This window comes from Equus quagga, chromosome 5, assembly GCF_021613505.1.
Source record: "Equus quagga isolate Etosha38 chromosome 5, UCLA_HA_Equagga_1.0, whole genome shotgun sequence".
NCBI lineage: Eukaryota > Metazoa > Chordata > Mammalia > Perissodactyla > Equidae > Equus > Equus quagga.
In genome coordinates this window covers 125,220,760-125,248,276 of record NC_060271.1, presented here as the reverse complement: position 1 = coordinate 125,248,276, position 27,517 = coordinate 125,220,760, and the positions used below count along the sequence as shown (strand labels likewise).

The window sequence follows — 27,517 nt, the reverse complement described above, 5'->3', positions numbered from 1 at the left end:
CCTCCAGTGTATTGGGGCAGGAAGAAAGCAGAGAAAAGGGGGCCATCCCTTACCGAACTAGACAGGTTACAGTCCTGTCCCTGGCCGATCATCTAATCTAGCTCATTGTCTCAGGGCTCCTTGAGGCCTGGCCACAACTCCAATATGCTCCACCGAGAGTGAGGCTTCTGGCTCTGCAGCGCCCCCAAGCGTTGGCTGTCTCTTTGGAGGTGTGGATTTCACGCTGCATTCCTGTGAGGACTCAGGTTGTGCTCCCCTCAGCTTCCCCACAGGCCAACCCTCAGGCCAGTGGGCACATGCAGGACCCAATCTCCAACCCTCTTAGGAGCTAGGAAGTGGAAAGGGTGACTGGAATGGGGAGCGTACAGCCTGGACATCCTCCATTTCTCTTTTCCACAGTCAGAAGCACAGAGGCCACTAAGCAACTGCCTACGCAACCTCCATCCAGGGAACAGAATGCCAGTCTTGCCCTTATACAGGAGCCACCATTCTTTTATAGTAATTCCCTTTGAACGACCTGCTTTGGTTGCAAGGAGGGGAAGCCCTCACCTGCCGCCACGCACCCCACCCTCTTCCCCCGACCCTCTTCCCGTTTGGAAGGAGAGGGAAATTTCTCAGCTGACCTGGGAGACCACGGTTGGATGCAGGACTGGTTCTTGAATTAGCAACTTTTATAAACCTCGTCAGCATTTGGCTGACCCCCACTGCCAGCAGCTCTCTGAAGTTAGAATGAGGGGTGCTTAGCACCTTTGAGTCTCAATTTTTGGCATTGGTCACAGTTCCAGAACACCAGGAAAAATCTGACTCTGGCTAGAAGCTTCACTAGGATTCTCAGAAGAGGTGCTGGGAGGATTCATTAATTTGTTCACACAATGAAGAATTATAGCGCTCCTAAGCCAGCCCCACTTCCAACTGGGTCTGACCATTGCCAGGGCCTGCTGGGTCCAACAAGTCTGCCACAGGCTCAGGATGGGATAAGCCCCAAGAAGGGTTTTCAGCAAGAGTGAAAGAAATAAAGGACTATTTTGTCCAAGGCCTACTGCTCCTGGCCCATCCCAGCAGATCTATCCTCATTTCAACAACACTGCATCCAAACAGCTTCATGGCCAGAATGCAAACCCAGGTTTGTGTGACTCCAAACTCGGCTCCCTTCCACCACGCAACCGCTGTGTGTCTGTGCCAGGATTGCACACAAGTGCGCCTTAACCACTTAGACATATGGACAGGCAGACAGACCTGTGATGGCTTCTAGGACTATCCAGTTATTCCTTCTCTCAGTGAGGCACCTCTCTTGTGCCCTGCTCTGAGCTTTGAGGGCCGCAAAGACAGATAAGAGATAGCCTTTGCCCCTTGGTAGCATACCCCAATCTAGCAGGGCAGACACAGACCCATAGCTGTAAAATAAGACACAATAGCATCAGCACTCTAAGAGAAGTACAAATAAAGGTTAAGAAAGCACAAATCCAGGAGAGAGGTTCCAGCTTGAGTAACCAAAGGTAACAGAGTGTGAGCTCTTGAAGGCAGCAGCCGCATCCTATCTCTCTCAATTCATCTGTGTCTAGCACTGTGTCTGACACATATTGGATATCTAACATTTGTTAAACTAACCTAGCATTGGGGGCATATGAAGAATTTGAATAAAAACAAATAACTCAGTACATCTGTCTAGCGGAGGTGGGTGGGAGGTATGATCAGAGATCGGTACCTCATTATGAAGGCCCTTGAATGCCATGCTCAAAAGTCTACACTGTTTCCTTGGGGCAAGAAGGGCAGGAAAGATGTTAAAGAGAAAATTGGGGCTGGCCTGGTGATGTAGTGGTTAAGTTCGTGCACTTGCCTTCAGCGGCCCAGGGTTTGCAGGTTCAGATCCTGGGCGCTGACCTACACACCGCTCATCAAGCCATGTTGTGGTGGCATCCCACATGCAAAATAGAGGAAGATTGGCACAGACGTTAGCTCAGGGACAATCTTCCTCAAGCTAAAAGAGGAAGATTGGGAGCAGATGTACAGATGTTAGCTCAGGGCCAATTTTCCTCACCAAAAAAAAAAGAAAAAGAAAAGAAAATTGAAGTAAAATTTGTGTTTAGAAAAATCACTATCAGCACCCTGGCTGGTGATTAAAGGCAGGAGAGGGGGGCAGTAGTTTTGTTCCAGGGAGAGAAGAGAGTTGTGAGGACTGTAGTAATCTGAGAGCTCAGATGTGGCTTCCAGTTTGCTGGGACACTTCCTTTTAAGTGGTGTTAAAAGAGAAAGTCAAAATCCCATAGCACCTCATGCCAGCTGCCCACTTCTGGGGTTTGAGGGGGGCCTTACCCCCTACATCCAAGGTCCTTGAGTTTAGAAGAGTCAACCGGGGAACATGGAGAGGAGTGTAAATAAAACATATATACAATATGTGTGTGTGTATATATATATATATATATATATATTTTTTTTTTTAAGTAGCTTTTATGACAGCTGTCTGCCTGGAAGGGAGTCCTATTGGCGGATGCAGTTCACAGAGCAGTGAAATTCATGAAAACTCGATGACCAAAATTGCCTAAGACCAAGGCCCACCAAGGCAGTAGACTCTTAGGCAGGCAAACAGATGTCTAAGGAAATGTCCCAGCTGCTCGGAAGGGTGAAGATGCTTTTGTTTAATACTGTACAGCACTTGGACATTTTACAACAGATCTTACGGATCTTCCCTGGCAGGCTGGTCCCCGAGCTGAGCCGGGAGCTCGGCCTCCAGCCTGGTCTGCAGCCCCATCCTTATCTTTGAGGAGCCAGGGCTCAGGAGCAGGCTGCTTTCAGGTGCTCGAGGACACACGCCTTCCCTGGCTTCCTCATTCTCTCCCCTGCGCCATCTGCTTTGATCCCTGCCTGCCCCATAGTCACAGAGCCTTGGCTCGCTCTTTTCTGTACTTCAAAACTCCTGGCTTCTGCGGGACAAAGAGAATTTCTGCCTTCAACACAGGGCTCAGAGCCAGGCAAAGCTTTGTCCCCCCAGCCCTTGTCCTGTCTCTGCATTCCCCTTGGGTATCCGCCCCACCTGGCCCCTCTCCCAGGCACCAGAGCTGTGTCCTCCCCTCCGTCTCCACTCACCCCAGGCTGGGTCTTCAGGCTGTGATGAGTTCCCTTCATGCTCAGGGTGGTTTAGTGAAAGGCCCAGAGACAGAGAGATCTAGGATTCCATCCCAGAGCATTGCTCCCAGGCTTTGGGCAGGTCAGCAAACCCTCGGCTCGTTCCCCGTTACATGGGGCAACCCCACCCACCTCCGGGGTTGGTGGGAGATGCCACAAGAAGCTTACGTGAAGCACCTACCCTAGGAAGTGCGCCCAAATTAGCAACCTTTCACTTCACTCACAGAAAGACTGTCAGGCTGCCCCTACTGAGACCTAGGCCGTGGCAATTTCTCCAGAGAAAGATATATTTATTCCTGGGGCAGGATTTTCTGACATCCTTTCTCTGTGTCTGCCTCTCTGAGTCCGGCAGACTTGAGTGACCTGGCAGTGAGTTACTCTACCACTGGCAATCCCAACCCACAGTCCCTCTTGGGTCACTCTGAGAGCTCGGTGCCTCCACCCCAAAGCTTCAAGGCTTGCAGCTCTGTGAGAACGGCTAATGGCTGTTCACACTCCAGAAGCCTGCTCAGTCAGGCAGACATAAATAAGCAAACGGACGCTCCGAGTTCTTGGATGGGAAGATTCAGCATTGCAGAGAAGCCAGCTCCCCCTAAATGGTGTAGCAGCTCGAAGCAATCTCGATCAAAATTTATTGGGGTTTGCTTTGTTTGGTTGTTTTGCAACTTGACCTAATTTTGAAGTTCCTTTGGGAGAACATATTTTCAATAATAATCAAAAGAAGAATTAAGGGAATGCTTGCCACGTATTAAAATATAAGCTTGCAGTAATTAGGGCACTATGCTGTTGACAGAGGAACAGATGACCAACACACTAAGAAAGGGAATGACAAGTTCAAACATAGGCCCCAGGAGACAGTGGAAATGAGGTATTTCAAACCAGCAAAGAAAAATGGATTCTTCATTAAATCATATAACAGTTGTCTAGCTATTATATTCAAAAAATAAATGTGGATATGCAAAGGAAAATGAGAGAGAGAAAAAATATAGGGGGATATTTTGAATTTCAGTATGGGAAAGGCTTTTCAAAGCATGACACCAAAACGAGAAGCCATTTAGAAAAATACTGATGGATTTTACCTAAAAATTTAAACTTCTGTACAGAAAAAAAAAAACCAGTTATAATCAAGCTTACTTATGATTTCCGCAAAGGAAATACAAAAGGCGTTTAACCTCACTAGGAATCAGACACACAGAAATTCTTAGATAATAACACAGTATCGTTTTTTTTCTATCAGAAGAGGGAAAATTAAAGGGAGCGCTCACACCTCACATTGTCAAGGATTCAGGACAAAGTAGCACTCTGATTAACAACTGGAGTGTCATTTGGTAATATGCATCAAAATTTTAGGAGGTAACCAGAACAATTTTATGAATAAAAAAATTTCACTAAGGTATTGATCACAGTGAAGTTTCCAGCAATTGTCTAAGAGTTGAGATTTGGTTAAATAAACTACAAAACCTCTGGGCCCTAAGAAAGAGGGTCATACATTTAAAGCTAAAGGCATGAAAAGATGTTTGTGGCATATCACTAAATGAATAACTCTAGTCAGAAATCGCACATGTACATGCTTGAGTGTGTGTGTGCGTGCATGTGCGTGCAGAACCATACATAGGACACACAAACAATGACTCCCGTGAAGGAACGGCTTTTGTGGGTATGTTCTCTGCTGTAGCCCCAATGCATGAAACATAGTCACTGTCCACAAATACTTGTTGAATCAATGAATGAATGTCTTGGGCGATGTTCACTATTAATAAGGGCTCTCTGAGTGGTAGGTTTTTGGATAATAATTCCTTAATTGCTATCTTTTAAATTTTTTCTTTATAAATGTGTTTTACCTTTATAGTAAAAAAAACCTGATATTTTCATTCAATGAAAATAAAAGTGATTTTAAAAAAAACTATCAACCAGGAATTTCCTCCAGTTAACAGATCACCATTTGGAGAAGAATTATGAAAGAAATGTGGAAATCAGCATGTAAATATATCTCTTGTTAATGTAATATTAAAGTGAGAAAAGACCTGTATATAACAGATCTGATGGGGGCTACCTTCACCCGTTAAGTTAGTCAAGAACCATTGATTGACTACCCACTGTGTTCCAGGCAAGAGGGACACATAAATGAGTCAGTCACGATCCTTCTCTCAAGGACCTCCTGGCAGAGTTCGGGGCAGGTGTATAAACAGATCACTAGCAAATGACAAATAGTAAGTGTCCTGAACACATCAGTGCTGGCAGGGCTCTGTCATCGTACAGAGGGGAAGCTTAGGTGTGGGAGAGTGTGGGCTCTGGGGTGGAAAGGAAAGAGCAGTCTGAGAAGACAGCTCAGAGGAGGTGACTGACCCTTGAGCTGAGTGACAAAAGGCTAATGGGAGCCAGCAAGAAGTGAAAGAGAAAAGAGATATTCCTGGCAGAGAGAAGAGTTTGGGCAAGGCATGAAAGAGCACCTTGGAAGGATTTCCAGCGGATCCGTACAGGCACGGAGTGCCCGAGGGCTGGGTTGGGAAGTGAAGCTAGAGAGCTTTGCGGGGCTCAGGTCCAGCAGGGCCTGGAGTGACTGGGCTGAGGAGGATGGCTTTAATCCCAGAGTTGTGGGAGCGTGTGGTGGGGAGGGCATCAAAGAGCTTTCAGTAGAGAAGTGAAAGGACTAGACTTGCATAGGTACCAGCTCCTTCTAACAGCAGCGTGGAGGCAAGACTCAGTGCCTGCTTCACGGGCCTGCAACCTGTGCAGCTGCTCAGAGCCCCACGCTCAGAAGGGCCCTACCCTTGGTTTAATGCTCTGCTGTTGCTGTCTTGAAATTCTTAGTCATTTTTAACAAGGGACCCACAGTTTCATTTTGCACCAGGCCCTGCAAGTCACGTAAGGGGTCCTGGCAAGACTCGAGGCCAGCTTTGTATTGCAATTGACCAGGAGGGAGGGCAGCCTGGGCTTCGGTCTTCTCTCTTCCAACCTTTGTATTTACGGCTCTTCTCAATACGTTGTCCAGTGAAGGAGCAACAAATAAAATGGCAATGTAGGGCATTGCCCAGGCCAGGGAAGATGCCCTGCAATGCGTCCAAGGCAAACACTTCCTGGGGCCCCCCCCCCCCCCCCCCCCCAACACACTCATTTCACCTCTGCATGGAAACTGAGATCAGCCGAGCAAGAATGAGGTTCTCAGGTCGGAGCTGGGAGAGAAGGAAGACAAGTGTTTTTGTATATTTGTTTATGTTTTGCTGGGAGCACAACTACCAAAGAGGAGAAAATGGTTACCTCTCTGCTTTCAATCGTTTAGCTCCATCCCACCCCTTCTGGGCTTCAGTCTGCTCCCACATCCTCCTGGGGTCCTGCTGGAAGAGTTACTGCTTCAGCTTATTCTGCCCCGAAGGGAGCACTGGCTGGCAGCTGGCCTGAGTGGGCTGGAAGCTCAGCCCCCGTCTCCCTTACACATACACACACACGTGCACGCAGCTCTGGGCACATGAGGGTTTGTTTTTGTCACCATGAGGGTTTCCTTCCACACATCTCAGCATGCACCAGCTGCTTAGCAACATGCTGTTGGGCAGAGCTGGGAATTAAATGTCTCTCTGGATGCTGCAGCCGCAAGTGCCCCGTGGGAGGGCAAGGGTCCACAGGAGGGACTCCAGCCAAAGGGCAGGGCTGTGAGGCCGCCAGAAGGACACTCCGGAGACGTACAGTCGGGGCTCTGGTGCTGTGCCAGGAATCTCGGAGGCCTGCTGGGAATGATGCTTCAGAAAATAGAACCCCAACAGAAAGCGTGGGCAGCGGGCAAGCTGCCAGGATGGCTGATAACAGGTGGCAGGCAAAATATAAAAATCCGTAGGTATCTGCTGCTGGGATTTGCCTTGGCAGGACCTGGGTTCAGGTCATCAGTATAGCCGCCCTAAAAGCTGCTGCCCTCATTTGCAGTTCTTGCCTTTGGAGCTTAAGGTCAAAAGTGCCCTCCCCTAGGAGTCCTGCCTCTGGTCTAGCAGCGAGGCAAAATGGACCAGCACCAGGGCTCTGCAGGTACACTTCCTAGGTTCACCTCTCAGCTCTATTATGTGACCTTGAGAAAGTTTCTCAACCTCTCTGTGCCTCAGTTTCTTCACCTATGAGGCCTCCCTTATATGACTGTTGTGAGAATTAAGTTAAAACAGGTAAAAGGACTTAAAACAATGTCTAGTGCATGCTTGTGAATCAATGTGTGATCAATTATACGTCTCTGGGATAAAGGTACTTTGTTGTCAGAGATGGCACAAATTGGGATGTGGACTCCAAAACATAGCCATCCACAATCCTGAGGGCAGGAGCAAGAGATGTAAGCTACCTTTTTTTTTAGTGTCTTCTGTGTACCTGGCACTGTACGAAATGCTTGCCTAAGCTATTATTAACCACCCGTGGGACTAGTCTTTTCATACCCAAGGCTACTGAGGCACAGAAACAAAGCGCCCTGCTCAGGGTCACATGGCTGCTTCAGAAGTGGAGCCAGGGTTTGACGCAGAGCCCTTACTCATTCCTCTAAGCCAAGCTATCTCCCCTATAGCTTTTCAGAGAAGGAAAACAAAAAATACAGATTTCTCACCAGGGGGAAGGGGATGGCCAGGGGCGGGGTGGGGAGGCGGGGGTGGCATCAGGATTTGCTGGAGAGAGCTCTGCACCCAGAGGAACATTTCAGAAATATTCTTTAAAGCCATCATGACAGCCGTGTCACTCCCTGGTGTGTGGTAGCTGGAGCAGAGGAATATTAGCCAGGGTTTTGGGGAAATGGAAGATGTTACCAGGAAGATGTTACCAAGGTCTGAAGGCCTTAGACACCTGGATTTGGAATGGAGCCATAGATTCATGCAATTATGCAATTCATGGATGTAGGCGTTCTAAGGTCCACACATAAGCAGGAGGCCCAGACTGTCTGTCCACTCGCTGGCCTAGAAGCCTGGTGTGTCCAAGGACAAGAAGAGAAATCCATGTCCAGACTGAGAGGTCACAGCCGTTACTCAGAGGCCACAGTTTTCCTGGTTAATCCACAAACCCCTGCCTCCCTGACCAGTGGACACTTGTGCTGTGACATGTACATACTCCTGAAGTTCACTGAATGGCAATAGACTCTATTTCTAGAATTGGGCTAATTAAAACACATTCTTTTGCATTGTACGCACTGCCCAGAGCTGCAAGTTTATAGATGGTGGCCATGAGCCACAAGCACTTGAAATCTGGGAATTGGGATGTGCCATAAGTATGACAGACCAGTTTCAAAGACAGTCAAAAAAAATGTAAAATATTTCATTAATAACTTTAATATTGATTACATGTTAAAATGATATAATTTGATGTGTTTTGAATATAATGGGTTAGTTAAATATGTTATTTAGAATTAATTTCAGTTGTTTTTCCCTTACCTTTTTTAGTACGATTATTAGGAAATTTCAAATGATGTGCGTGGCTCGTGTTTGTGGCTCACAGTATCTTTTTAGTGGCCAGGGCTCCTCTTGAAAACATTCATAATAGGCCTGGCATTTGGAGAGTGCTTCAGCAGTCATAGAGTATCTGCCTTTCTTTTTTTGAGGAAGATTAGCCCTGAGCTAACTGCTGTCAATCCTCCTCTTTTTGCTGAGGAAGACTGGCCCTGAGTTAACATGGGGGCCCATCTTCCTCTACTTCATATGTGGGATGCCTACCACAGCATGGCTTGCCATGCAGTGCCATGTCCACACCCGGGATCCAAACTGGCCAACCCCAGGCCACCGAAGCCGAACGTGAGAACTTAACCACTGCACCACCAGGCCAACCCCTCTGCCTTTCTTTATAGTAGAATCACAGAAAGTCAGACCTGAAATGAGGAGCATTAGGCCATTTTGTTCAATCTTCGGATCTACAGCCAGAGAAACTGAGGTCCTAAAAGGAGAAATGATGCTGGGGCTCCGGGTAGCATCTGTAGACCCGGCTCCCGTTGCCTCGCCCCAGCCTATTGCTGGCCCGCCTGTTCTTTTCAGCACCTCCACCTGCGTGACCTCCCCTCCAGCCCTGGGGAAGGCCTGGAGGACTCTCCTAGGGGAGGCTCATCATCTTTATTCATAAGCCTGGCAATGGGGAGCCCTCTGAAGGCTGCTCTGTGCTTTCTCTGCTGAGAGAAAAATATGGAAATGTGAGGAGAGCTTCCTTGTCAGGAGTCAGGCCTGCCTGCAGCCTCATCTAAGGCATAAACAACTCGGACGGAGGACGAGGCTCCTGGGGCTGAAACCAGCTGTCTCCTCAGCGCCAGCCCAGCCCCAACCTCCAACTTCCAGCTTCCTGTCCCCACTCGCCATTGGCAGGTCACCCAAGGCAGGCTCAGTAGACCCACTGGGCCTCTCCCCACGCTGGCCCTTGGTTTCTATTTCCCACACCTCCTCCCTAGGCTGCACCCCAACAGCCGCAAACGCATGCCTGCCAACTTACCTCCTGCTCCCTTCACACCCGCTCAAGCCCCCTTCCTTCAGCGTGCCTCCCCTGACCCCTCCAGGCCCGTCTGGGCTTCCTGCTTCAAACCCCAAAGCCTGGAGTCTACAGCCTGGCTTCTCGAAGTGTGGTCTGTGAACCCGCAGCTTCTGCCTCCTGAGGGAGTGTGTTAGAGATTCGAAAGCTGCAGCGGCCCCATCCCAAAGCTGCTGAATCAGAATCTGCATTTTCACAAGACCCCCAAGAGGTTCACTTGCACAGAAGCCAAGCTTTGGCTGACACCAGTGAGAGCAGGACAGTGTGTCAGGTTAATGCTGTACCCGCTACAGTGCTGGCACAGTGCTGAGCTAGCGATGGACACTAACACAGAAGTTGGGTCCTTACTGTCAATGCGGCACCTTCACATTCCACCCCACTGCCCTGGACAGTGCTGAGCGGTTAAGCCAAGCACCCTTGGCGCTGGCCACAGCCCACGCCCCTGAGCAATCTCTGAGCAACTCTTTGCTGCCTCTGTCTGACTAGGATGGATGCAGACGGGCAACTGCTTGTTGTGGAGGTAGAGGTAGAATTGAGATCTTGCCTTCCCTGGTGTCTGTGTCCCTCTATGAGCTAGATCAGAGACGTGCAGCTTGGTAGCTAAGAGTATAGCCTCTAGAGCCAAACAGTTCAGATTCTGCCACTAACTAGCTATGTGATCCTGGACAAATTATCACAATATCCCTGTGCCTCTGTTTACAAATCTGTGTGATGTGGCTAGCAATGGGACCTACCTCAGAAGGTTGTTAGAGGGTTATGTGGTGAAATATTGACAATGTGCTTAAACCACACCTGGCACAAAGTCAGTGCTGTAAAAGTTTAATTAAATCAGCATCTTTCATCAAGTGTCATGTTGACAGTTGTGTAGATTTAGAATCATAGGAATTAATAGAACCCCCAGGGCTCGTAGAGAACCAGCTCCCTCATTCTCCACAAGAGGAAAACAGGCCTGGTTGCTAAGTCCCTCTGCTGACATCAGCCTTCCAATAAGTGTCACGGCCCAAACTGGGTCTCAGACCCTGTCTGCCGGAGATGCTCCTATTACCATGCCATGCAGGACAGCGTGAGAAAGTAGAGCAGCTCCAGGTGTGGCACCGGAGCCCAAGTCATCCACCCCACTAAGGCTCTTGTCCTTTGTCCTCCTTGGGGTGGGAGGATTCCAGCTGTGGCCCAGAGGTTTTCCCTCTGGCCTGAGACTTAATCTCTAACTTGGTCCTTCTAGACCACTGGGTCAATGCAATCAGGTCATGTTTGCTGGGGTTACTTCCCAGAAAGAGGAAAGCTGAAAGAGTCTGAGTTTGGGGGGAGAGACAGCAGAAGGGGGCTCCTCCGCAGGGAACTGTCGAAGGCTCACCTGCCTCTCTCTCTGTGGCTTTGCGGAGAGGATAAGAAATGGTGGGGGGTCTGGTGTCCAGGTTTGGCTGCCCTTTTGTGTGGGTTTTATGTTCCTAATCTTTGTGCCCATGAGATCTCACTCTTGGTGCACCTGTTGGTCCTTCCCAAATAAACCTTTGTCCTCAGCAGGTCCTAGACTCCAGGAGTGGTAAACAGGATGCCCTCCCAGAATCAGGCCTCTGGAGCCCAGCAAGATCTGAAAAGAGAGAGCTGGGAGTTTTCTGCAGGGATCTGCTATGAGGTCTGGTATGGTCTTTCCGTTCTTGCGCTCAGGAGCTGGTGGCCACTGCTGCCCTGGAGGGGAAGGGAAGGCCCTAGCCCCTCAGAATTCCCGTGTTGCAAAATTTCTTGCCTCAACTGAATTACTGGTTTTGTGCAAATTTGAACTCTGGTTGACCCAGGTTCTGCACAGGCTTGAAAGTAATAAAAGGAAGCTATAGATACGCCAAGATGCATCCTACACATCCCACAGGGTGGGACCAACACCCCCATCCCTGGCTGGCAGTGTGCTCCTTGGCCACCTGGCATTGCTAGTTAACTTTGGGTGTGACTCTGTGTCTGCCTTCCTCGCCCCAGGCTGAGATCCTGGGCCACGGTTTCTGCTTTTCTGCATCCCTCTCAGCACCTGGCACATAGTGGGTACACAGAGGAGGTGATTATTGACTGATTGCTCAATATATTTTTTACATAAAACAATGAAAGAAAATCGTTTTCTTTATATCTATTTTTTAGTATTCCTCAGTTTTCATATTCTTGACACATATAGAATACAGCCTTGCTGAAACACAAAATTATAATGATACTAATATAGTATCTTTCATTTACCAAGCCCCTACCATGAGTCAAGCACTGTGTGGGAGTCATTGCACACATCACCTTAATCCTCACAGCATCATTACCAGGTCCATCCAGAGAAGGAAAGCCCACTGCTCCTAGTCACACAGTTCCTCTCTAGTGGAAGAACTGGGACCCAGTTCCAGGCATCCTGACCTGACTCCAATGTCCTCCCCATGGAATCCCACAGAGCCCAGCCCAGCAGCCAATTCTACCCCAACCCCTAGCCTATTTTTCATATGAATAAACTAAGGCTTTGAGAAACATTAAAAACTGTTTGCCCAGGGTTCGACATCTAGTAAATTGCAGAACTGATATTCAATTCCAGACCCGCTGAGCACGCCATGCACATCACCCTTCCTTCTCTTCGTGGTGTATTTCCTTTGCTTCTTGGTCTGTAGCCAGACCTTTCTCTATACCTCTGGTGGCAGAGATGGTACTACGTGGGACTGGAATAATTTGGGTAGAATTTCTAGGTATGTCAGTAATGGTGGACAGTAATGAATTTGGGGGAGCACCTTAGAGTTGGTAGGAAATTCTTTCTCTCCAGGAAACAGAGGGCACATCTTAGGCTGTGGCCCTGAATATGTTCATTTCTTACAAACATATTCAACTTCTGCAGACAGAACTTCCCTAGCTCCGGCTTTCATTGCTGTCACTGTCACCAGCTGTGTTGTACAGCGCTCTCTTTCCAAGGTTTCAGACCTGGTGGCCTGTGGCATTCTAGCAGTGTTCTAATTGAGAGGCAGCCGGGCTGAGCATTCTCATCACGGTCACCATGATATTGTGAAATGAGTTGAGTGTAGGGAGAAATGGGAATTGATCGTGAACAGACCACTTTATTCTAGGAGGAGTTGGGAAGATGAAACGGTTTCAGAGCCAGTTGCAAAATCCGCTTTTCTACGACGTCAGTTGGACTAATTGAAGAGAATACGGGGTGAGGAGTTTGTTCCCGTTTTCCCCACAGCAACCAGCCTTCCACCAAGCGCCTTCAACGATCCTCACCCCTTCTCTAGTGTCAAAAATGAATTCCTTTTTAAATTGATAAAAAACAATCTTTCTAACCTAGCACGTGGAAGGCAGCTCACGTTTTGGGCTGCATCTTCCTGTGATTTGTTGCCTCTGCTTGAGGGCAGGAACCAGGTCTTATATTTGACTCTTCTTCCTTGTTGCTCTCCTCACCCACCCTCCTGCCCACACAGAGCTCAGCATAGAGCCTGGCACCAGCCAGGCTTCTGTGAGTATCTGTTGAATGAACACATCGGCAGGAAACAGTTTTTGGACTCACCGTTTCTAATGAAGGGGAAATGTCTCTCTCCTCTTCCCGTCACGTGACCACGTACATGTACCGCCCCGGGGATGATTCATACCCTCATGAATCATCAGCTAAAGTAGTAATGGGGATGACAAGTTTGAAGGCCAAAAGGTGAGCCTTCTTTAGCACAGCTGACTTCAGACAACCTTCAGAACATATTTCAGCCCTTCGACTGGTCACTGGGGGGATTTGCCGCTGTCTGCTCAGACTTGAAAAAGATCTGCTGTGCTGAGTTACTTGTTCATTCAACACATACTTACTGAGCACCTTCTGAACGTTTCTTCACAATTACGATGTATTACCAAAGATGGGGCTCGATGATGTACACGTAAGTAATGACCCTAAGGGGGTTCTGACCTAAGCTCAGAGAAGGCTTTCCTGAGACAACAAACACCGAATCAAGGTATAAAGAACGAACAGGAGTTAACTGGGCGGGGGCAGAAAAGGAGCACTCCAGACAAAAGCAACAGCACGGCAAAGGTCCATGACCGTGGCTGGAGAGCACAGCAAGATCCCGAGTAGAGAAAGAAGCCAGGGAGAGAGGAGGGACACGAAACTGGACTCGGAGGCAAGGACCAAACCTGGAAGGGCTTGGAGGCCTGGGGATAATTTCGTTCCTTCTTCTGAGAACAATTAGATGCTATCGGCAGGCATGGGAAGTGGACATGGCTGAACTGGCATGAAAAGGTCGCTGTGGAGTCGTGCAGAGAACAGATTGGAGAGGCCTGGCAGTGGGGTAGGGGAGCCGTTAGGAGGCAAAGAATGTGCAGCATGAGTGGGGCCAGTGAGACAGCCCAGGAAATGGGGCTCCTCTTCCTGGGTGAGGCCTCATGGGCATGAAGAGCCTAAAGCCAAAACCAAACACCAAGTTAATCCTCAAGGGCACCAGCTTGGCCAGCAGCACAGGGCGAGTGCACTGAGACCCCACCACTGACCACCAGCTGACCCAGGCACTGTTTGTCAGCATCAGAGTATGACACACAGCATGGCAGCCTTGAGGGGACACGGGGAGGGGAGGGAGGCCAACAAACACCCTAGGCCTTGCAGCCTCAGAGGTCTTCCACATCTGTCATCTCCAGTAAATCTCACAACAATTCTGTGTAATATCTATCATTATTGCCCCATTTTGTGGACGAGGGAACGAAGGCTCCAATGGGTTAACTGACTTAACCAACGTCACGGAGTCAGGCAGAAGTGGGTTCACACTCCGCCTCTGCCTCTCATTAGCCTTGGGTAGGTCCTGCTTGCTTTTAAGGACACCACACTCCTGCAACGCAGGAGGAAAAGGATGAAATGTCAGTACCGTGCTGGGCCAGAGCTAAGGTCCAGGAGGCTGATTGGAATCCTCGGGCTTGGTCTTGGCACATTCCCCCTCCCTCCACAGCAGCATCCACCACAGAGCTAGGACCCACGACCCCCACGCCCCTGCCCTGCGCACAGCTCCGTCTGGGCCTCAGAAACTCTGCCAGGAGCTTCCTGCTGCCTGGGGAGGGGAGAGTGAGTGTGGACTTGTGTGAGGGGCAGTATGCTTGCCCCTTTAGTCCCTAGTGGGTGCCCCATTCCCCCTGGGGCTGCTGCGGCCTGGCCTGGCCCTGCTGATGAGGACGAAGACAGGACGTGACCACGGTACACGGCAGGAGGAGCGCTGTGTGGGGAGGAAGAAGCAGAGGGACGGGCAGAGAGGCAGCCCTCCCCGATCCTTGCAGAGGAAATGGATCACAGCTCAGCACGGAGGGTGGGGCAGGCTGGGAAGGTGCTGGAGGGAGGCAGCATTCCGCAGATGGAGCTGGGTTTGATCCTAGCCCGCCCCAACCCCCTTAGTGGCGTGACCTTATGCCAGTCACTTAGCTCAGAATAATGTCCCGAAAGTCCCAAACTTGTTGAAGAACCAGCTGAGGTAGAATATGAAAAGGACCTGCTTAGGGCCTTGCTCCCTGAGAGTCACTCATGAAACAGTAACTACCATATTAGTGGCAGGGCCTGAAGAAGTGGGGACACAGCCAGCTCATCCATAGATGGCCTCTGGCTAATTCCAGCAGAGGGGACGGCAGATAACCTCAGAGGTAGAGTAGCCATATTTCAGGGACACGATAAAGACGACTCCACCATGGGGGAGGGAATCATGTCGTGGGTTCATAAGCCAGAAAATTTAGGCTTCTGCCATTTGAGAACAAAGGAAAACAGAATCGACCAGAGTGAGGACGTTTTAAAAGGGACTGTGTCCTATGAGGGATAGGATGGTAGACCTCTCTGAGACTGAGCAGCAGAGCGGCCCAAGAATACTCTTCTGTTCTTTGATCCCCTCATGAGCTCTATTTTAGGCAGACTAATGGGCAAAAATCTATTCTGAGGTCTGAGGGCTGCCTAGCATCAGCCGGGAGCTGGGCCTTGGGTAAAGCCCTGGAGAGAGACTGTCCTCCTCAGTGGCCTTGCTGCCACCCCCTCCTGACACAGCACAGCAGAGGTCACAGTGGGCTAAGACTGCTTATGTAAACCTCACCCCAGCCAAAGGTTGGACCAGGGAACTTCAAGGGAACCTGCATCCTCCATCAAATTGAGGCAGGCACCAGTGACACGGGGAGAGGGGAGATTGTCAGGAGAAATGTTGCAGTGTTTTCCCTGAACTCAGTGCAACATCTGGAAGGATGAGATATCCAGGCAGCAAGATGGTGTAGAGGGCTGGAGTAGAGGATGCGGAGGAAAGATTGCGCGAGCGGATGGAAGCCAGTGTTTTGAGACCATTTCTTAAAGCAGCCACCAAACAGCCTTCTGTGCCCCATGGGGGTGCAGAAGCCAATGACACGACATCTATTAGCATGAGGTGTCTGGGGCTCATTCACCACTTCTTAAAGAAAACAAACCTTTTAATATTCACACCTGGATATCATTGAAAAAGATAGAAAGGGGTTTTGGCCCACTTTTGCAGTTAAAGTCCTCTACCGTGGCTTTGGAGGGAGCTGGTTAATTTGTGCAAAGCCTCTTGTTGTTTGCCTGGGGAGAGACAAAGATCTCACATATTTCCTGGGGTTTTCCTGTCCTGCACATTGGTCGGTTCAGAGTAAAGGCATGCAGTACTGTCAGGAAAAGTCTAGGCTTGTGTCATCCCAGAAAGAGTCAAACTCTGAGACCATTCCTCAGCTATGATGAAGAATAGTGAATTGTCAGCAGCCTGCATCTTAGAGTGGGGAGAGGAAATCACACACAAAATTTTCATTTAAGTTTCATACTCATAAGATCATCTCCATTACTCTTGTTCGCGGTTCTATATGCTTGTGTATCATGGTGTAATTTTACACTTATTTATGTAGTTCTTTGGTTAATATCTACACCCCCTACTATTCTTTTTTATTTTCTTTTTTGAGGAAGATTAGCCCTGAGCTAACTGCTGCCAATTCTCCTCTTTTCGCTGAGGAAGACTGGCTCTGAGCTAACGTCAGTGCCCGTCTTCCTCTACTTTATATGTGGGACGCCTACCACAGCATGGCATGCCAAGTGGTGCCATGTCCGCACAGGGGATCCGAACCGGCAAACCCCTGGGCCACCGAAGCGTAACATGCGCACTTAACTGCTGTGCCACTGGGCAGGCTCCCCCCCTTACCCCCCCTCGCCCCCAACTATTATTAACGCTGTATGTATTTTTTCTGTTTTATTCCCAGCACCTAACACAGTGCTTGGCACATGGTAGCTGCTCAATACATGTTTGTTGAATTAAAGAATGAACGTATCATAAAAATATCCCTCAGCAGCATTTTAGTAATTTCCATGCAGTATACACAGGCTACCAGAAGGTGGCGATAAATGCACACAGCCAAGCACTTCCAGCGTTAGAGGCGATGGAAGCTAAGAATTACATAACGCAACAAATTCCTTTGCTTCATCAAATGTGGATGTAGGTTTATTTGCTCGGCTAATAACTGGTGAAGAGAAACAGCGAGCTGTAGAAGAAATGATCGGACAGATCCGCATTCAGATCCTGCCTCTGCCACAGCCAGCCTGGACCCTCTGGCAAATGCCTTGACCTTTCCGGCTTGTTGTCTACGATAGGGAGTGTACAGTGGCAGGTTTTGTTATAAGGAGTAAATGAAATAACATACATTAGGAGTATTAGAACAGAGCCCACTCCAATGCTATGTGATAATCATGAAGGCCTTCCAACAAATGATGAGGCAGATGAAAATCTCTCTCCCTAACTTTCCGCAGTCTTCTTTTTTGTGTATCTTCTTCCCCACGAAGGACCAATGGTACTTAGCGCTCCCTGCAGCAGACTGACACAGTGGGAGAAGAATTAACTGAAGAGTTTGCTGGACCTTTCTGAGTTCACATTTCTTTGTCTATGAAATGGAGCTGAGGAAAACCGCTTGACAGGAATATCGTGAGAGCTAATGACGTAGCATAGATCATGCTAGTAATACAGAAGCCACTAGCTCACATGTGGTTATCTAAATTGATGTGTGAGTTAAGTAATATTAAAACATTCAGTTTTTCAGTCATCCCCCAGAACATTTCAAGGGTTACTTCCCCCACTGTCTTCAGTGCTCTGTGTGTTTTTGCTATTTTATTTCTACCACCTAACACAGAGGTTGACACATACAACTAGTGGCTATCATTTTGTACAGTGCTGTTTATAGAATATTTCCATCATTACAAGAAGTTCTATGGACAGAGCTGGCCAGATACAATGATCGTTCAATAAGTGGCAGCTGTCCCAGTAGCAGCATTTGGTCCCCAGTTCCCCTCCAGTTGGCACTGCACGCTCCTTTCATTCGTCCTTCAGCAGGATCTTGTTCAGCACCCACCCTCTGAGGGAACTGTCCTCTCTGTTACAGATACAAGGAGGAACAAATAGGCTTTGCACTCTGGGAGTTTACAGCTCAGTGATAGATAGTAAATGACCTCCGAAATAAATATGATTGGCAGATGGTGCTAACCCTCTGTCCTCAGACCTGCTTCTCTGTTATCAAGCGAAAGTTAAAAAGAATCAAGCCACCCCCTTGAGTTGTCCTGAGGATTCTAGGAGACACTGAATGTGCAATCAATTGCAACTATACGGTACAGTCACTACGAAGGAGAGCGTCAAACAGAAATTGGTTCACTCATTCATTCACTAAATAATGACTGAGCACCCACTGTGTGGCGATCAGGCGGGGAACAAAACAGCAGAGCAGCCAAGGCTCCCTTCCCTCATGGGGTTTACATTTCTCGTGGAAGAAGAAAGAAAGTGAATATATATTAAAATATATTGTATGATGGGCATTGAAGGGGGTTAGGGGATTCTGGGAATGGGAGAGTTGACATTTTAATGGGTAATATTTTAATACTTCTCATTGCCATTCAGCTGTAGTGAAAACCTTTCTCTTCCCTCCTGGGAGCGTGGATGCACTTCATGCAGCGTTCCCATTGGACAGATGAAAGCAAGCTGCCAAAAGAAGTGACACAATGACAGATACAAAGCTGAGCAAGACATAGACCCTTGGCTCAGCAGGAATTTATGGAGCTTCTCCTTGGGAGGCCCTGAGACAAAAGTTAGGGGGGTACGGAGATGAGCAATCTGCTGTTGCCCTCACAGAACTCAGGCCAGGAGGGACAGAGACAAGAATAGAGCTTACTGTCATCTAAGGCAGGGAGTTCGGAAAGACTCATCTAGAAATAAGTGAAGTACAAACCGAGCAAAGAGAGAGATCAGTTCAGTCATGAAGGTTTCATGGAAGTAGAACAATGAGCTGGACACAAAGAAAGATGGGATTTCCTGATCGGCCAGGATGAGATGGGGTGAGAAAGGGAAGGCATACGAAAGAGAAAGGGAAAGCCATGTAGGGACACAGTCAGGGCACAGGTGCATAAAGCAGAGGAACGAGAGACATGCACGCAGGTTGGGACAATCACGAAGGGCCACAAACAGCAGGTTAGATGTTCAGAATTCAACCTGTGCAAATGGGGGCCTCCGGAGGGCTGAGCAGAGAGCAGAGAGAAGCAGGACACACAATATTTAAGGCACACGTTGGGTCGGATGTGGAAGCATTTGAATGACAAGCAAAGGAGTTTGGATTTGATTCCACCGAGGGCTTCTGTGAAGAGAAACCACTCAATCTGAGCCCTATTGCAGGAAGATCAGTGTGGCTCTGGGGGTCGGACTTGGAGGAGACCAGAGGCAGGGACAAATTAGGAGACTATGGCCAGAATCTGATACGTGGTGGTGGGGTCTGGGCAAGTCTTGACCCACTAGGCCTCTGCCAAAGGGGAGTCACTGAATGAGGAGATGGAGAAGTTCTCTGGGAAATCTGAGCCCACTCTCCTCTGCAGTGGCAGGGTGGGCTCCGTGAGCTTTCCTGTGACCCAGCTCTGAGGACAGATGGCCATGCCCTCAGGCTGTGCCCACCTGACTGGGCTCTGCTGAGAGTCTGAGTCGAAGGTCCAGGAAGGCCTCCCCCTCCACCCAGGAAGAGGAGGCAGTGGGTGCAGCCCTGCTTTGCAGCAGCTCCCCATGGTCTGATGGCCAGTACAACTGATAGCCCTCATTTCTAGACATCCTGGGGAAGGGGAGTCAACAGGAAGGAAAGATGTGTGACCCAGAAAACTTATCTCAGAAACTTCTAGAAATCAGTCCTGGGAATGCAATGGGACAAATGTGCCTTCTCCTGCTTGTCAGTGAGCAGGAAGAGAGTAGGCAACCGCACCAGCTCTCACCACATGTACCTCCCCTGGAAATTCTGCCAGGAATCCCTGTTTCTTGGGCCTGCCTAGAAAGCCTGGCCCCTTTTCCTCTCTTGAGAAGGGGTAGGGGGCCTGTGCGTTCCTTGTTCTCTACTATCCTGGCGCAAGTACGGGCCTCAGCATGGCAGAAGCAAGAGGCCTCATGGGGTTGCCTTTTCTCCTCACTTCTGAGGTTCTCATCCTCAGGGGACTCTCCCACCGCAGGCTCGCCCATTCCCTGAAGCAAAGTCTCCCCCACTTGGTTAGCAAAGACTGTACAGGGAACTCAGAGCTGAGGGAAGCAAGGAATTCATGGTCCTGCAGTGGAGAGCCGCATGTACAAAGATAATTCAGATACAAAGAGAGAGTGGTTGACATCAGGTTGTGTTTGCAGATAAGGGGCCCTGGAGGAGGGTGACCAGAGCAGAGCTTCAGCTGATGGGGAGGAGGTAGAATGAGCCATAGGGGAGGGTCTGACAGACAAAGGAAGCCGGGTGAGCAAAGACAGAGGCGGGAAAGCACAGGGCACTGTGGATCCATGGGTATCTCCAGCAGACTTCCACCAACAGGCGATCCTGCCTGAGTCAGAAACAGGGCCGGCCCTTACCATTCGGCTGTCAATTGGCTTTCAGGACGAGGATGACATTTTTCTATGGACGTCACGCTACACTTGGTGGTTGGGTCCTGGTCCCACCCCAGGCCGGCAACCTCCAGAGCCCATTTCCTCAGAGCATAACTGGGGTGCAGGGACAGATCACCATGTGGCCCTCAGGTCAGAGTCTCATCAGTGGGGCCAGAAGTAACCAGGAATGGAGGGTCGTCCCTCCTTTCACCTTCTGCCAACCTCCTGATACTAAACTTTGAGCCCTCAGATGCTGGAGCAAAAGGGCTGTGCGTTTGCACAGGGGCCAGGAGGGGGATTGGCAGCAGATGTTAGCTCAGGGTTAATCTTCCTCAAAAAACTAAATAAATAAAATAAAACAATACACATTTCAAGCAACAATGTGCAAAAGATGCTTGTACTTTTCAGGCACTATTGTTCTCCAAGAGAACTGAGTATGATTTCAAGACCCTGATTTCTTCCTGAAGAGATTGAAGGCAGTGTGGATTCTCTTTTCTGTGATGATCCAGCCAGAGTCGAATTATTTCATCAAAAGAAAGAGCATTCCCCTGATTAGAAAAACCCGAAGCACTCAGAACACGATAGGATGGATTTTCTAAGGGAAAAACCCCTCCAGATCTTTGAGGGCTCTTGAGCACACACTCAGCTCTTCTGAAGTAAACATGTTGGCTATTAAAGTCAGTAAATAGAACTTCTGCAAGGCCTATGTAGCTTTTATTGCTCAAAATTTACAATCGATTTTTTTCCTCAAGAGTTTTCAGATCTAAATTAATTTTTAATATACTGACCTAAGGTGCCCTGCTATTTTTAGATAAAACTATCAGATATCCCTCAACTTAAAAGTATGCTGTGAGAAACAGGACAGTGAAAGCATTATACTGCCAGAAACCCATACGGGTGGCGGGAAATACACAGCAGTCCCAGGTCACCGCATCTAGAAGGCTGGCGGAGACACTGCACTAAGGACACTTAGGAATCTGTCAAGGGGCTCCCTCTGCTCTGCTGCTAGGCCATGTCACAGGTACCAGCTCTGCCCAAGACCCCTGACCACAAGGCAGATGAACACATCAGCAAACAGCGGAAAGGGATAAAGGACAGTCATGTACAAGGCACATGTGATGCTGTGATATAATAAGAAATATCTATTTGGTCTTAGTCCCTGGTTCCTGACACGAGAGCTTATAACCTGTGGAATCTCAGGAGTGATAACAGTGCCTTTTGTATGCTAATGAGATGACTGGTGGCTGGGCGCCCCTCCATAGCTTCAGGATTGGGCACTGGTCACCAGAAAGACCACGGCCTGATCAGAAGGTCAGAACTTTCAGCCCCACCCGCCTGACCTCTGGGGAGGGGAGACAGACTGGACATTGAATTCAATGGCCAATGGCCAGTGATTTAATCAATCATGCCTACGTAATGAAACCTCCGTAAAAACCCTTAAACTACGTGGGAGCTTCCAGGTTGGCGAATACATTGAGGTGCTGGAAGGGTGGCGTGCACAGGGAGGGCCTGGGAGCCCCCCGCACCCTGGCCCCTATACCTTGCCCAGTACATTGCGTCCACTGGGCTGTTCCTCAGTTGCATCTTTTATGATAAACTGGTAATAGTAAACAAAGTGCCTTCCTGAATTCTATGAGTTGTTCTAGAAAATTTTCAAATGAGGGGGCGGTGGGAACCCCCTGCTTTACATTAGGTTTAACAGAAGTACAGGTGGTAACCTGAGACTTGCAACTGGCGTCGGAAGAGGGGGCAGTCTCGTGCTACTGAGCCCTTAACCTATGGGGTCTGCGCTAACTCCAGGCAGTTAGTGTCAGAACTGAATTGAATCGTAGGACACCCAGTTGGTGTCCAGAGAGTCAAAGAATGGGTTGTTGTAAGGGGGAGAAAAACCCCACATATTTGGGGTCAGAGGCATTCTGAGAAAAGACAGTTCAGAGCACATAAGGATCAAACTTACCTCTTTAGAAAATTTCAAGTTCAAAATTACTAGTTCAAAGCTCAGCACCTAGCGGTCTGTCCTCAGGTGCCCAAACCCTTAGGTGGCATTGGGGATGGAGGGGAAACACGCTGAGTAGGGGAAAGAGGAAGGAAGCCTTTCACCCCCATAACTCCCCTTCTTGAACCCGCCGCTCAGTCCTGAGCCTTAGGAATTCTTGGCTCACGCTTCTGTTCTGGCTCTTCACAGACAACATGACCATCATACATTTCTTGTTGCAAGGTTTCAGAGAGCTCGGGCACCATGAGATGTCGATCTCTGTATTCCCAGCACCTAAGATGGGGCCTGGCAAGAGAAAGGCCTCCGTGGATTTTGATGAATAATAAAAAACAAAGGATATCAGAAATAACGATGGGTTTAGGAAATGAGGGAACAATGGAGAAAGTTGTCCTTCACAGCCACAGAAAGATTAGTTTGATTAAAAAAGAAATGGTTCTCAGATTTTTATTTTCTGAGATTAATAAAACAATTGTTGCTTTAAGCCACTCAGTTTTGGGGTGATTTGTTAGCCATAGTAACTGGAACAGATCCTGGCATCGGAAGTGGGTGCTCCTGAAATACAGGCCTAAGCAGCTCCTCCTCCCCCTGGAACTCTGGTCTCTTCTCCTGGCCTTATGTCCTGGATTCTTACAGGGAAATGCATATTTTGTTTCTGGAGGGAAATCTTCCACTTCCAATGTGCTTCTAGGTGTAGGAGTTGTGGGCAGCTAGCCTTCTCTTGCTGTAGGGCTCAGCAGGTCCCAGGGCAGGATGCACAGTGAGAACGATGAGCTGAGGGCTCATGAAGGGAGACAGCCCCATGTGCGCATGAGCAGACCATCTGTACTGAGGCTGGCCAGCCGGTCCCACTAACAAAGTCACAAAGGAACAGGGATCCCAGTGACATCCTCAGAAATCTGCTTTGGACTTTGTATTCGCTGGATTTATTCATCCAGAAACACATACATACTTCTCTGCCTTAAAACAGCAGAGGGTTTATTTTGCTTTTGTTTTGGGCTGTGAGGTTGGCTTGTTTTCTACGTTCCACTTGGAGAATGTTCTTTGGCTTTGCTGAGGCAGACGAGGTCAAGTATTAGAACTACCTGTGTTTGTGACTGGCCTAGGCTCGTGTCCAGGGGACTGAGGCCACGGCCTCACTCTCCGCGCAGCCTTACCTCCTCATGGGTCTGCGCTTCCATTTCCTCGTGGGTCCATTCTCTGTCTCCCTCGGCACCCTTGCCAACTGTTGGCCCTGAGAAGAAACCTCTTTTTATCTCACAAAAATAAGTCCAGTCATGTTCTATTTTTAATGGGTTTTAAATGTCTGTTCTACAGAAGAAAAGTCCCTGTGAAAACAAGTCGGACACTGGAACCTCACCAGGGAGATGAGTGTGGGCTGGGGACGGGGAGCCGGTGGCAGGAGAACACAGGTCCGGGCAAGCTCGTTCTGGTCCCACAGGGTGGTAAACCTAGATTTTCACACCCAGAGGAATTTGGAAGTTCATGGAGCACCACCCTGTGTGTGGAGAGAAGTCTGCTACCTGCCTCAGTCCTTGTCCTTATGGGAGAGTGACCAGAGAAGCCACAAATGAGGGATGCTAGCTGCCCCCTCTGAGCTCCGCCAACATGAAAGCCACATGTCACCAGCCTCACCCACAGGAAACAGTGAGGTGCCTGTTAATGAGGACGCATCCAGAGATGGCCTCTCTGTGCCTGCCCTTGGCCTTGAGCACTGGGCCAAACCCCTGTCCAGGCGGGAGAGCCTGTCCCAGGCCCTCATACGGCAGCCTTGGAGAGCATCCTGGGTGCTGACAGCAGGCACGGTGCAGTGGCCTTTCAGGCTTTCCTGGCTAAGACCTCAGCCTAGACCGGGGCCTGGGACATTTCCCTCCCAACAGCTGAACTTGTGTGCTCTGCTTTGTAGTTCTTCCCTTATGGAGACGCTTCCAAGTTTGCCCAGCACGCATTCCGAACCTTTGACAAGAATGGGGACGGCACCATCGACTTCCGAGAGTTCATCTGCGCCCTGTCCATCACCTCCAGGGGCAGCTTTGAGCAGAAGCTGAACTGGGCCTTCAACATGTACGACCTGGACGGCGACGGCAAGATCACCCGAGTGGAGATGCTGGAGATCATTGAGGTGAGGTGGCCGGCCCTCTCGGGAGCGGTGGGTTCACTCAGGGTAGGAGCAGGATCTGGGTTGCGGGACACAGAAGGCAGATCCCCAGCAAGAAGCTTCCTCGGGCATAGGTTTATGGCAGCTTCTTTTCTTCCCTGCCAGGAGCCCTGCTAGTTGCCTGCCAAGCCTTGAATTCTCCCCACCCTGGCCCCCTGCTCCAGGGCAGCACTGGGATATGTCACAGATCCAAGCTGCTGGGCCCTGACTGCCAGCTGACAGTCAGCATTTTAACCAGCCACTCACGCCCTGTGAGATCTTCCACAAATATAAGCCTACTGGACCCAAAGGACATTATCAGGACTCAGTTTCTCCAGCCCTTGGCTTAGCTCTGCGTGGCTGGACGTTGCCCTCTTCCTCAAATCAGCTTTCCCATGGTGGGCAGAAGATGCTGCCCGTGGGTCTTCTAACTGGCATTTAAAAAATTTTCATTGAGTTATAATTTACAGACCATAAACTCATCCATTTTAATTGTACAATTAAATGACTTTTAGTAAACTTACCAAAGTATGCAACCATCACCATAATCCAATTTTAGAACATTTTCATTCCCCCAATAAGATCCGTCATGCCCACCTGCCCATTCCCATCCCCAGACTCGGGAAATCACCACTCTATTTTGTTTCTGTGGGTTGGCCTTTCTGGACATTTCATATAAAAGGAATCACACAATATGAATATATAGCCTTTGTGTCTGGCTTCTTTTTTTTAGTCTGTGTAGTAGGATTTATCAGTATTTCATTTGTTTTGTTGCTAAAATAGTATTCATTTGTATAACTATGTCATATTTTATCTGTTTGTCAGCTGATCAGCATTTGTGTTGTTTCCACTTTTTGGCTATTATTAATAATGCTACTAGGAATATTCACCTGCAAGTCTTTGTGCAAATGGGCATTTATTTATTTATTTATTTTTGTGAGGAAGATCGTCACTGAGCTAACATCTGTGACAATCTTCCTCTATTTTATGTGGGATGCCACCACAGTGTGGCTTGACAAGCAGTGCTAGGTCTGCGTTCAAGATCAAACCTGCAAACCCTGGGCTGCCAAAGTGGAACACACAAACTTAACCACTATGCTACTGTGTCGGCCCTGGGTATTTATTTTTTAAGGCACTTTCCTAAGAAAGAAAATTGTTTCTACTTAGGAAATTCCTATATTGAGAATTAAATGTGTACAATTAATTGAACTGGATAATTGGACTCTTCCTACTTTATTCTTTAACTTATAAACGTAGTCTCTGATCCACAGCTCCACCTAAACTAACTTCTTTCAGGGCTAGATTTTACTGGCCCACCTTGCTTGATTGTCTTAACAGGTTGTAAGTTCCTTATCGGTTAGGATGACATTTCATCTGCCCTAAATCTCCAAAGGCTAGTGCTTGTTGACTATCATCAGTGCCTCCAACTCAGAATGTTTAAAACCGAACTCATCACTTTCCTCCCTGAACCTGTTCCTAGTCCACTATTTTTGATCTCACTGCTGAGCAACTCTTTCTACCCACTTCCTCCAGCCAGAAACCTGGGAGTCATACGAAATCCTTCTGTATCCAATTGGTCATGAGACTCACACATATTTGATTATTTCACTCTCTTATTTAAAGCCATTTAAGCAGTCCTTTGAAGTAAATTTAAATTCTTTGTCATATCACAGGAGAACTTTACGGTCTGTTTCTTGTTTCCCCAAGGCTATCTACAAAATGGTGGGCACTGTGATCATGATGAAAATGAATGAGGATGGCCTCACGCCCGAGCAGCGGGTAGACAAGATTTTCAGCAAGATGGATAAGAACAAAGATGACCAGATCACACTGGATGAATTCAAAGAAGCTGCAAAGAGCGACCCTTCCATTGTATTACTTCTGCAGTGCGACATTCAGAAATGAGTGAGGTCAACGCTATGGACTGCACAAGTCTCAATGTTCCATTCAGTCTGCAGCTATTCTCTCTCTCTCTCACACACACACACACACACAACACATACACACACACACACACAAATATTGCTTGGACTACCTATAAATGGACTTGCTTCTTGTGTTTGAAACACTTGTGTGCATGAGAATGTCATTTGCTAATGAATTTTAAAAGCATCTATTATAAAACAAACAACCTGCCACAATGTGATATGTGTAATATCATTTCATAAAATCCCCCCTCCTCCAAAGCCTGGGCAGAAATGTGCTGCAAAGAGTTCTATGATTTCTTGTTCATGTTTTGCTGATGCTCGTGTCTCCTTGATTCCATAATGTTAGTAGCACTGAGATCCCACGGTAATGTAACAATTATAAGCTGTGTCACCATTCTCCCGTAAAATAGTACTGGACAGACACACCAAGGGGCCCTTGGCTCCTCTGTGTGGTCCACACACAAGAGCTTGTATCATCAGTGAACATAAATGTGCTACATTTGCATGCCTTTTAGGTTTGCCTTAATTCTTACCTCATTTGCATCCTATCAATCTGGAAAGAGCTGTGTTGGAATTAATGCAGTATAAAACTTAAAAATCTTGCTAAATGACTCATTAAGTATATCTATCTATATATATACATATACACAAAGATATTATTTATTGAAATTAAAAAAAAAGATGGAAGTGTATTGATTTCTGCTTGAATTTTCAAAGGCTTCCAAAGAGTTGGCAACAGATGTCCCAAATAAATTTCTAACATTTGACTTTTTCCCTCAATTCTTATTTCATAATTTTAAATTTGAAACAGATCTTCATAATAATCAAGGGTCAGCTAGTAACAGCTCACCAAATCTACCCTTAAACATGGAACTGTGGAATTTGAAGAATTAATGACAAACAAAAGGGGAAAAGCAACTTCCCAACTCTTCATCCTGACCCTCAAAAGAGGGACAATTAATATGGTCTGTAAAGTTTAAATAAAACGTAAAACTTGTTCATTCTAAAAAAAACGCTCATT

General features: G+C 48.1%; 1 protein-coding gene across 1 annotated transcript in view; it reads left to right on the top strand.

Moving 5' to 3' along the window:
- Positions 1 to 27,272, top strand: part of VSNL1 (visinin like 1) — a 108,341-nt gene extending 81,069 nt beyond the window's left edge. Inside the window, exons 3-4 of the mRNA XM_046663452.1 lie at positions 24,338 to 24,553; positions 26,276 to 27,272. Coding sequence (XP_046519408.1) covers positions 24,338 to 24,553; positions 26,276 to 26,473 — 414 coding nt within the window. The 3' untranslated portion in view covers positions 26,474 to 27,272. The remainder of the gene's footprint in view (positions 1 to 24,337; positions 24,554 to 26,275) is intronic.
- The last annotated feature ends 245 nt before the right edge of the window (positions 27,273 to 27,517 follow it).